An 11,832-nucleotide genomic window follows, 5' to 3' on the forward strand; every position below is an offset into this window, starting at 1 on the left:
ATTCTACTAAATTAATAATTAAATTTAAAAAAATTTAAAAAATATTGAAAAAAAAAGGGCGCCATCTTTACAAAATGTTTTGTAAATATTAACGAAATTTCGTTAATACCGAGCTTTTTTAAGGGAAAATTTTGTAATTATTTTAAATATCGAAACAAAAAAACCCCCCCAATTACAAATCGATTTTAGAAACAAATTTTTGCGTTGTTACCCAGGCCTAGTAGTTTCCTGTGGATTTAAAACACCATTCCTACTTATAGTTTTCCTCCCATGATTTTCTCCTTAACATTACCGCATCTGCAATGGATGCAAGTCAAATGTAGGGATGTATACGTTGAATTTGCACAGATATGAGTATCTATCAGTGAAAAGGGAATTTTCAAACTGTGGCATTAGGTGCAGGAAACCAATTGCCCACACTAAAGAAATTAGAGCAACGAGGCTGAATATCACAGGAAGAGAGCCTTGCATATTCAGAGAGAGAAACCAAGAGGGCTTCCTTCTTACCAGTAGTGTTCTTGCGAAGTTCATCGGAAAGTTGGTAATTCTGTGTCCGAAGTTCCAGGAGTTGGGTCTAGCAACAGAAATTGCAGCAGTTGAAAAAGACTGGCAAAACCGATAAGTAAGGCAGAATCCAACCTGTTGTAAGTAACATGAAAACTCTGGGCTGGAATCTAGGCTTATTGAGATATAATTTACATATGGTTTCTCAAACTATGGATAATGCATTCAGTTTTTTAGAAATAAATCTTCATAATTTATCTTTTTTACAGATTATGGACATGAAACAGTCTAGTTCAAAGCCACCATGGAGTGGAGAATTGAAATCTGCCCCCCAGAAAGCTGGCTAATGAAGTTCAACAGCTCTCTGCACTGCAGGTTGAGAAAGAGCCACAGAATATGTATGCAGCCAATTCAGTAAAACCAAAAAAAAAAAAAATGCTCCAGTTGGTCCTTCAATATTTGTTAACGGGAACATTCCTCATACTTGATTTATTTTAGTGCACAATAACTACAGAACAACACAGTGGAACTCCCCTCTCCCATCATCCCAGTCAGAATAGCCAAGGATGATGTGAATTGCAGGCCAAACTCATTGGGAGAGGGGGCTTCCAAGTTGTGGAAAGCTATTTTAGTCTTCCACATGATGTCGAAGTGCAACTCCCACTAGCCCACTTCAAACTACAGGAAAGGAGATTCCACCTGAACATGAGGAAGAACTTTCTAACTGTGAGAGCTGTTCAGCAGTGGAACTCTCTACCCCAAAGTGTGGTGGAGGCTCCTTCTATGGAGGCTTTTAAACAGAGGCTGGGTGGCCATCTGTTGGGGGTGCTTTGAACGTGATTGTCCTGCTTCTTGGCAGGGAGTTGGACTGGATGGCCCATGAGGTCTCTTCCAACTCTATGATTCTATGATTCTAGCCCTAGGAAAGTTCAGAGATGCAATACAACAATATTTGGAGGACCATTATTTACCATTGGTCTAGGTTTTCCTGAACATTGACTAATGATATGGACTGGTCAAGATCCAACAGCTACTTCCCAAAGAGGCCTCTTGGTGAGTTCCAGTACTGTCTCTTTTGCTTGTTAGGATGCTGTCCAACCGGCCAGCCAAATCCTACCCTCCTAATGATCCAGATTCTCCACTTGCTAGTCTTCTAATTGACCCTTTCCATTCAACCCCAAACCTTTTGTTCTGAGAACAATAGATCTCCTCATTAGCTTGTTCTCTTCCCTGGGAGAATTAGCAGTTTCTCAACATCAAACGAGTCAGCCAACAGCATGAACTGACAACTGCAAGGATGACCCCTGAATCTAAGGGAAATGTATCACCACTTTCATTTATTTGCGTCTGACAAAGTATATCCTTCCAGAAACTTTCTAGTTCAGAGGTGTCAGACCCATTTTCATTCAAAAGTCACATCAACCTTATGATTGCCTTCAAAGGGCTGTTGAATCCATTAATACGGAGGAACAATTGTTTTTCATAGAGTGGTCAGTGCTCTTTACTTTTTACCCAGTTTGGGTCCCTGGATGTTATTGAACGACCACTCCCAATCACTTTTCATCATCTTTCATGCAGACTGGGGATCATAGGAACTGCCACCCAATGGTGCTTATGCTCTGCGGTTGGGGAATGGTTAAAGAACATCAGGCATAACATCCACACGCCTTGCCCACAACCCCACTATCCTGGTAAATAGAATAAACTGCACCCTTCCAGATGTTACTATATCAGTTATTATACATATGTGTGTGTGTGTGTGTTTATATATATATATATATATATATATATATATATATATATATCTTATTATATCTATATATATAAAAATGCTCTGTGCATAAAGAGTTCCTTAAAAACAAAAGAACCAATGAACGAAATCACACCAAATTTGGCAACAAAACGTCTCACAACACAAGGAGTGACCATCACTCAAAAAACTACGATTATGTCATTTGGGAGTTGTAGTTGCTGGGATTTATAGTTCACCTACAATCAAAGAGCATTCTGAACTCCATCAATGATGGAATTGAACCAAACTTGGCACACAGAATTCCCCTGACCAACAGAAAATACTGGAAGGGTTTGGTGGGCATTGACCTTGAGTTTGGGAGTTGTAGTTCCCCTACATCCAGAGAGCACTGTGGACTCAAACAATGATGGATCTGGACCAAACTTGGCACGAATACTCAACACGCCCAAATATGAACACAGATGGAGTTTGGGGGAAATAGACCTTGACATTTAGGAGTTGTAGTCACTGGGATTCACAGTTCACCTACAATCAAAGAGCATTCTGAACCCCACCAACGACAGAATTGGGGCAACTTCCCATACAGAACCCCCATGACCAATAGAAAATACTTAAGGCCATCCAATCCAACTCCCTTCACCAGGGCAAGAAAACGTAATCAAAGCCTTCCCGACAAAGAGTCATCCAGCCATAGATATACAGAGATAGATAGATAGATAGAGAGAGAGAGAGAGAGAGAGAGAGAGATATGATTCACACACACACAGATATAGTATCATAGATTTGAAAGGGACCCCTAAAGAAGGACAATTATATGTCGCATGTTCCGGAGTAAGCTAACCAGACAATCTCCATTCAACACTGAGAAAGAAACAGCAAGGGATACTGTTTACCCACAAGCATAAAGAAATTATATATATTAGAAACCAACACTTTCTCATTACTTTATTTTCCATATCAACAGACTGGGCCACACCAACGCATGGCACAGGGCAGGTAGTATATTATATATGTTACTATATCTGGCGGAGACGAGAGAAAGGGCCTTTTCAGTGATGGCCCCTCAGCTATGGAACACCTGGGTTTGAGAACCAGGAATCTTGCCCCTTCTCACTGATACTTGGAAAGGGGATACTATGTGGGGTTGCCTTTGAAGACTGTTCGGAAGCTCCAAATGGTCCAATGGGCAGCAGCCAGGTTACTAACAGGAGCAGCGTTCAGAGAGCACACAACTTCTTTGTTGCGCCAGCTCCACTGGCTGCCAGCCTGCTACCGAGCACAATTCAAAGTGCTGGCTTTAGCCTATAAAGCCCTAAATGGCCCTGCTTAACTGTCTGAACAATTCTCTCCTTAGGTTCTTGTGGGTTTTTTCGGGCTATAGGGCCATGTTCTAGAGGCATTTCTCCTGACGTTTCGCCTGCATCTATGGCAAGCATCCTCAGTGGTGAGGTCAGAACATGGCCCTATAGCCCGAAAAAACCCACAAGAACCTAGTGATTCCAGCCATGAAAGCCTTCGACAATAAATTCTCTCCTTATGAACCATCCAGGAATTTAAGATCTTCTGGAGAGGCCCTGCTCTCTGTCCCACCTTCTTCACAGGTTCGGTTGGCGGGGACGAGAGATAGGGCCTTTTCAGTGGTGGCCCCTTGGCTAGGGAACGCCCTCCCCAGAGATATTAGATTGGCTCCCACTCTCCTAACATTCCAAAAAAAAAGTCAAAACCTGGCTTTGTGAGCAGGCTTTCTCAACTGCAATGTCGTAAATAATTACTTGATCTCGGACAATTGCAATTGGATAAAGATGCAGACTGTGGCCAGGAAATCAGAAGACGCTTACTTCTTGGGAGGAGAGCAATGTCCAGTCTCGATAAAATAGTGAAGAGTAGAGACATCAGACTGGCAACAAAGATCCGCCTAGTCAAAGCCATGGTCTTCCCTGTAGTAACCTACGGATGTGAGAGCTGGACCTTAGGGAAGGCTGAGAGAAGGAAGATCGATGCTTTTGAGCTGTGGTGTTGGAGGAAAGTTCTGAGAGTGCCTTGGACTGCGAGAAGATCCAACCAGTCCATCCTCCAGGAAATAAAGCCCGACTGCTCACTGGAGGGAAAGATACTAGAGACAAAGTTGAAGTACTTTGGCCACATCATGAGGAGACAGGAAAGCCTAGAGAAGACAATTATGCTGGGGAAAGTGGAAGGCAAAAGGAAGAGGGGCCGACCAAGGGCAAGATGGATGGATGGCATCCTTGAAGTGACTGGACTGACCTTGAGGGAGCTGGGGGCGGTAACGGCCGACAGGGAGCTCTGGCGTGGGCTGGTCCATGAGGTCACGAAGAGTCGGAGACGACTGAACGAATGAACAACAACAAAAGATTCTGAAAATTAGATACAGAGGATTTATGTTTTATTGATTTTATTGTTTATGGAATTTTAAGGATGTTTATATGCTTTAACTGTTTATATTATTGTGGCATCGAATTGTGCCGGTTTTGTAAACCACCCTGAGTTGCCCTCGGGCTGAGAAGGGCGGTATAGAAATACAGTAAATAATTAAAAATAAATAATCATAACTCCCATCTTCTTGCAGCAACACCAGAGGCACTCCAAGTGACCAGATACTGGTCAAAGGACATTTAATCAGCTACCAAGTTTGCAAAATTTGTGTTTTTTTCTATCTGTTTGTTTGTTTTGTTCTGTTAGAAATGTAATAAAATGTTCTGGTTGCGGATGACACGATAAATAAAAAATAAGCTCAAACTATGACGTCTAATGATGACAAATACAGGGACTGTAATCCAACATCTGGAGGGCTGCATAAAATAACATGGCGGGCCAAATTTGGCCCACAGACTTTGAGTTTCACATTTGTTGTAGGTTCTCCAGTACAATTCTAAGTCATTCTTGGCCCAAAGTCCTTCCTGTGAATAGAATCCACTATTATCTGCAATTTCACGAACCCACACAAAGTCCAAGAATGTATCTCCTGCAGATATAGGGGTCATACGGTATCACAAATAGCTTTTAAAAAAAGGAAATTAGCTTCGGAAAGAGGCCTTGTGTTTATCACATGATGCCCCCACCACCACCACCCCCTTCATTCCCAGCTCATTTCTCCTGATACCGAACAGCCCTCCCCTGGGCCTCCATCAGCAGACCAAGCTTCATGCCATTGTTCCATAAACCCAGCTGCTGCAAAGGCCATTTGTTTAAGTGAATAACTCACTGTGAATGCATTTAGGCAAGCAACAACTGGCTTTGTGCCCTTTGGAAGAGTCTATCTGCAATGTGGCTGTGATAGCTGGGATGCTAAACCAAAGAGATGAAATCAAAGAGCGACAAGTGCTGCTCCTTCCCAAAGAAATGAGAAAAGGCAGCAAGGCAAGCAGCACTGAAGAAGCCCTTCACGACCAGCTCTCGCAGATGGGAGCAAGAAAGGAGGAAAACAAAAGATTATAATCCTTATCAAAGGATACTGAGAAATCATGCCAACAAGGTATGCAAATACGGTGGGTTCAAAGCATCACCACCATATACGGATATAAAGTCTCATTATTATACAATGCTGTAGTCAAATGGTGAGCCTTATAAAAAAGGCAACATCAAATTTGATTTTCTGAATTTATTTTGAAATTTTTAAAACCATGGAGGCTCGAATCCATGGATACAGAGGGTCAGCTGTACATTTTATGTATTCATCAAGGTGCACAGGCTGATCATGATGGGAAGGAAGGCGATGTCAGAGCCTTCATGCCAAAAGAAGGGCTAAAGGTAAAGGTTTCCCCTTGACATTAAGTCTAGTCATGTCCAACTCTGAGGGGTGGTGCTCATCTCCATTTCTAAGCCAAAGAGCAATTGTTGTCCATAGACGCCTCCAAGGTCATGCGGCCGGCGTGACTGCATGGAGTGCTACTACCTTCCTGCCGAAGCAGTACCTATTGCTCTACTCAGATTCACATGTTTTCGACCTGCTAGGTTGGCAGAAGCTGCACATAACAGTGGGAGCTCACCCCACTCCCCGGATTCGAACGGCAGACCTTTCAGTCAGCAAGTTAAGCAGCTCAGCAGTTTAACCCGCTGCACCATCAGAAGGGCTAGCACCAGAAAAAAACTTGGCCTCCAGATGTGAATGGACTGCAGCTCCCATCAGCCTAAATGTTGAGCAAGGGTGCTGGGAATTGCGGTCCAGCATCTTTCAGATAGCCACAGAGTCCCTCTCCTCTCTTCTAGGTCCAAAGGTCCTTAAGGGGTAAAGGAGAGGAAGGGTAAGCCTTCACAAGTTTAACCAACAGCCCTTAAAACAGGGTTTTCAACCTGTGGATCCCCAGATGTTTTGGCCTTCAAAGCCCAGAAATCCTAACAGCTGGTAAACTGGCTGGGATTTCTGGGAGTTGTAAGCCAAAACACCTGGGGACACACAGGTTGAGAACTACCGCTCTACACAGTTCAGCACCACTTTATAATAATTTAAATAACTTTTTTTAATTGTGTCAGGAGCGACTTGAGAATCTGCAAGTCACTTCTGGTGTGAGAGAATTGGCCATCTACAAAGACATTGCCTATGGGACACCCAATGTTTTGATGTTTTACCACCCTTCTCTCATGTCCCCCCATGGAGAGCTGGAGCTGATAGAGGGAGCTCATCCGCACTCTACCCAGATTCGAACCTGCAATCTGTCGATCTTCAGTCCAGGGGTTTAACCCACTGCGCCACCAGGGGCTCAATTTTAATAACTATTAACTTAAATAATTATTAACTATTAAATAACTCTTAACTATTAAATAAATTTTAATTGTGGTTTATATACATTCATGTTTATGTTTTTATCTTAGATGTAAATTAATTGACAGGTTGTTGTTGTTCATTCGTTCAGTCGTTTCCGACTCTTAGTGACCTCATGGACCAGCCCACACCAGAGCTCCCTGTCGGCCGTCACCACCCGCAGCTCCTTCAAGGTCAATCCAGTCACTTCAAGGATCCCATCCATCCATCTTAGAATCATAAAGTTGGAAGAGACCTCGTGGGCCATCCAGTCCAACCCCCTACCAAGAAGCAGGAATATTGCATTCAAAGCACCCCTGACAGATGGCCATTCATCCTCTGTTTAAAAGCCTCCAAAGAAGGAGCCTCCACCACACTCCGGGGCAGAGAGTTCCACTGCTGAACAGCTCTCACAGGAAGTTCTTCCTAATGTTCAGGGGTCAGCCCCTCTTCCTTTTTCCTTCCTTTTTCCCCAGCATCATTGTCTTCTCTAAGCTTTCCTTTCTTCTCATGATGTGGCAGGTTATGTTATTATTTAATTTCTGATTATATAATATAATTTTATTTTTGGATCTGGTTGGTTCGTTATTTGTACTTGTATTTATGAAGGTACTATGGCACTGAATGTTTGCCCTGTTTTGTCAGAATCTGCCGAGTCCCCTCAGGGAGATAGGGTGGAATACAAATAAAGGTTATTATTATTATTATTATTACTTTAAGTGTCATGGCTCAATTCAATGGAATCCTAGGTGTTTTAGGGCCCTTCCACATAGCCCTATATCTCAGAATATCAAGGCAGAAAATCCCACATTATCTGAGTGTGGACTCAGATATCCCAGTTCAAAGCAGATATTGTGGGATTTTCTGCCTTGATATTTTGGGATATAGGGCTGTGTGGAAGGGCCCTGGGTAATCTGAGGCCCCTTCCACACTGCTGAATAAAATCCAAATTATCTGGGTTGTTGTAGGGTTTTTCGGGCTATATGGCCATGTTCTAGAGGCATTCTCTCCTGACATTTTGCCTGCATCTATTTGCCATAGATGCAGGCAAAATGTCAGGAGAGAATGCCTCTAGAACATGGCCATATAGCCCGAAAAACCTCAGAGGTCTTTAAGCATCCTTTAAGGCCTTGCATGGTCTGGGGCCGATGTACCTGAGGGACCGCCTCACCGCTACCAACCCCAGAGATCCCTTCATTCTGAGGACCGAGATTTATTGGAAATCCCCAGTGTCAAGACCTTGCGTCTAACAGGAGAGAATGCCTCTAGAACATGGCCATATAGCCTGAAAAAACCTACAACAACCCAGTGATTCCGACCATGAAAGCCTTCGACAATCTACATCTGCTTTGAACTAGAATGTATGACAGTGTGGACTCTGTTAACCCAGTTCAAAGCAGGTATTGTGGGATTTTTGCCTTGATCTTCTGGGTTATAGGGCTGTGTGGAAGGGCCCCAAGTCCATACTCAGATAATGTTGGATTTTCTGCCTTGATATTTTGTTATATAGGGTTGTGTGGAAGGGCCCTTAGTTCAGTGCCTTTCTAGACAGGCCCTATATCCCAGATCTGATCCCAGGTTTTCTGTTTATCCCAGATTATCTGGCTGTGTGGATTCATATAAAGCAAAAAACCTGGGATCAGATCCTGGGATATAGGGCCTGTCTGGAAGGGGCCTCAGTCTTGAGCCATGTCGAGTTAAAGTGGAGCCAAACTGCATTAATTCTACAGTGTAGATACACCTCTGGTGGCCATCCACAGATCCCATCATCCCTGCTCACCGATGCCTTGATGGCAGCTGCAGTGCACCCACCTGTGGAAGGATACAATATAAAAAGGTCTCCATCCCGCAGAGATGGCAGCCGGCTGCATTCCCCAGAAAGTCGCTTCTCTGTAACGTGTGAACGGGCCTCCCTCTCAAACACGCGTGTTTTCCTAACTCTGGATCCTTACGTCATCCAACCCTCATCTCATCCCCCGCAATTGGACCCTCCCAGGTAAAGCCACCACATTAGATACGACACGACACGGGTGTTACGCATCCCGACGTTCAGACACGCACCTGCATGCGCTCGAACTCCTCTCCGGACAAGGCCTGCGCCATCTTCCTCCTCCTCCCCGCCCCCTCCGCCCCCCAGTTCGGATCCGGCCTGGTTCGAGGAAACCAAGGCGAGGGGGGCGGAGGGAGTCGGAGGAGGGGAGAAAAAGATTAAGAGGGAGGCAGGAGCGAAAAAGGCGAGGGGTGACTTTAAGGAAATACCATAGAGAGGGAGCGGGAGAGAGGACACAGGACAGGGCTTTTCATTCTCCCTCTGTGCCTGTCTCTTCCCCCTCTCCTGCCTCAACCGGAAGAGCGGGCACAAAATGACGGAAGGCGGAAGTGAAGGAGGGGAAGGAGGAGTGTCGCGGAAGACTCCGCTCTAGGACACCATAGAAATGTGCCTGACGTAGCCCTTTGGGAAGGAAGACACGCCCAGCTCTGCGGAACTTGACAAAAGGGGCCGGCTTTGGGAAACATAGAGGTACTAAATTTTAGAGTCACTTGCCACTTGTCAGAGACATCTTCGCATGCGCTTTGCTACTCTACTACTGATTTCGCATGACTACTATGGACAAAAGGGGCCGGCTTTGGGAAACATAGAGGTACTAAATTTTACAGTCACTTGCCACTTGTCAGAGACATCTTCGCATGCGCTTTGCTACTCTACTACTGATTTCGCATGACTACTATGGACAAAAGGGGCCGGCTTTGGGAAACATAGAGGTACTAAATTTTACAGTCACTTGCCACTTGTCAGAGACATCTTCGCATGCGCTTTGCTACTCTACTACTGATTTCGCATGACTACTATGGACAAAAGGGGCCGGCTTTGGGAAACATAGAGGTACTAAATTTTAGAGTCACTTGCCACTTGTCAGAGACATCTTCCCATGCACTTTGCTACTCTACTACTGAGTACGCATGACTACTATGGACAAAAGGGGCCGGCTTTGGGAAACATAGAGGTACTAAATAATAGAGTCACTTGCCACTTGTCAGAGGCATCTTCCGATGCGCTTTGCTACTCTACTACTGAGTACGCATGACTACTATGGACAAAAGGGGCCGGCTTTGGGAAACATAGAGGTACTAAATGTGTAGAGTCATTTGCCACTTGTCAGAGACATCTTCCCATGCGCTTTGCTTCTCTACTACTGACTACTATGGGATATTCCTCACCACGTTAAAACAGTGGATGTGGCTCTAAATAAGACATGCAGCATTGTCACAGGGTGTCTACTGGGTTGCTGTAAATTTTCCAGGCTTTATGGTCATGTTTCAGAAGCATTCTCTCCTGACGTTTTGCCCACATCTATGGCAGGCATCCCCAGAGGTTGAGGGGTCTGTAGGAAACTAGGCAATTGGGTTTTATATATCTGTGGAATGTCCAGGGGGGGGGAGAAAGAACACTTGTCTGCCTGAGGCAAGTTGTAATTGACCACCTTGATTGGCATTAAATAGCCTTGCAGTTTCAAAGGCTGGCTGCTTCCTGCCTGGGGGAATCCTTTGTTGGGAGACGTTAACTGGCCCCCATTGTTTCTTGTCTGCCAGAAAATAAAAAATCGTAGTGATTAGATAATTCTTGCATGCACGTTTTGTGTGATTATTATTTATTATATTTATATCCCGCTTTATATCCCCCAAAGGGGACTCCAAATGGCCTTGTTGGGACAGCAAGGCCTGTCATTCCCTTCCATCATCACGCTGACTGTGAATGATGGGATCTGCACTCTTAGCACTCTGACTTTATAGGAAATTGTCTTATCATGTAGTCAAGGGAAAACAGGACACTTTATGGCAATGTTTCTCAACCTGGGGGTCGGGACCCGTGGGGGGGGGGGGGCAAGGGAGTGTCAGAGGGGTCACCAAAAACTATCAGAAAACACAGTGTTTTCTGTTGGTCATGGGGGTTCTGTGTGGGAAGTTTGCCCTAATTCTATTGTCGGTGGGGTTCAGAATGCTCTTTGATTGTAGGTGAATTATAAATCCCAGCAACTACAACTCCCAAATATCAAGGTCTATTTTCCCCAAACTCCACCAGTATTCACATTTGGGCATATTGAATATTCGTGCCAAGATCCATCATTGTTTTGAGTCCACAATGCTTTCTGGATGTAGGTGAACTACAACTTCAAAACTCAAGGTCAACGCCCAACAAACCCTTCCAGTATTTTCAGTTGCTTATGGGAGTTCTGTGTGACAAGTTTGGTTCAATTCCATCATTGGTGGAGTTCTGAATGCTCTTTGCTTGTAAGTTAACTATGAATCCCAGCAACTACAACTCCCAAATGACAAAATCAATCATACCCTAACCTCACCAGTATTTAAATTTGGGCGTAGTTGTGCCAAATTTGGTCCAGTAAATGGAAACATATCCTGCATTATCAGATATTTACATTACAATTCATAACACAGCAAAAATACAGTTATGAAGTAGCAACGAAAATAATTTTATGGTTGGGGAACTGTAAAAACGTTACGCAGCATAAGGAAGGTTGAGAACCACTGCTTTATGGTTAACAGCATCCTTATGTGACCAAGATAAAGTTGTTCTTGAGGCTGCAGCAGTTGCTTTGACCTAATGTTTTTGAACTAAACTCTCTATAGCCCCCAAGACCATGGTGAAGAATTAAGGATTCTGTAACCTGAAGAGGGGCCGACCAAGGGCAAGATGGATGGATGGGATCCTTGAAGTGACTGGATTGACCTTGAAGGAGCTGGGGGTGGTGTCGGCCGTCAGGGAGCTCTGGCGTGGGCTGGTCCATGTCACGAAGAG

At 44.3% G+C, this 11,832-nt stretch overlaps 1 protein-coding gene across 2 annotated transcripts in view; it reads right to left on the bottom strand.

Moving 5' to 3' along the window:
- The window catches only part of GRIPAP1 (GRIP1 associated protein 1), a 113,472-nt gene extending 104,097 nt beyond the window's left edge, over positions 1 to 9,375 (bottom strand). For both annotated transcript variants that reach the window (XM_060763132.2, XM_060763131.2), the window contains exons 1-2: positions 9,078 to 9,375; positions 508 to 574 (exon numbers count right to left, since the gene is read on the bottom strand). In XM_060763132.2, coding sequence (XP_060619115.2) covers positions 508 to 574; positions 9,078 to 9,119 — 109 coding nt within the window. In that variant the 5' untranslated portion in view covers positions 9,120 to 9,375. The remainder of the gene's footprint in view (positions 1 to 507; positions 575 to 9,077) is intronic.
- Between the last annotated feature and the right edge of the window lie 2,457 nt (positions 9,376 to 11,832).

This window comes from Anolis sagrei, chromosome 2 (genome assembly GCF_037176765.1).
Source record: "Anolis sagrei isolate rAnoSag1 chromosome 2, rAnoSag1.mat, whole genome shotgun sequence".
Lineage (NCBI taxonomy): Eukaryota > Metazoa > Chordata > Lepidosauria > Squamata > Dactyloidae > Anolis > Anolis sagrei.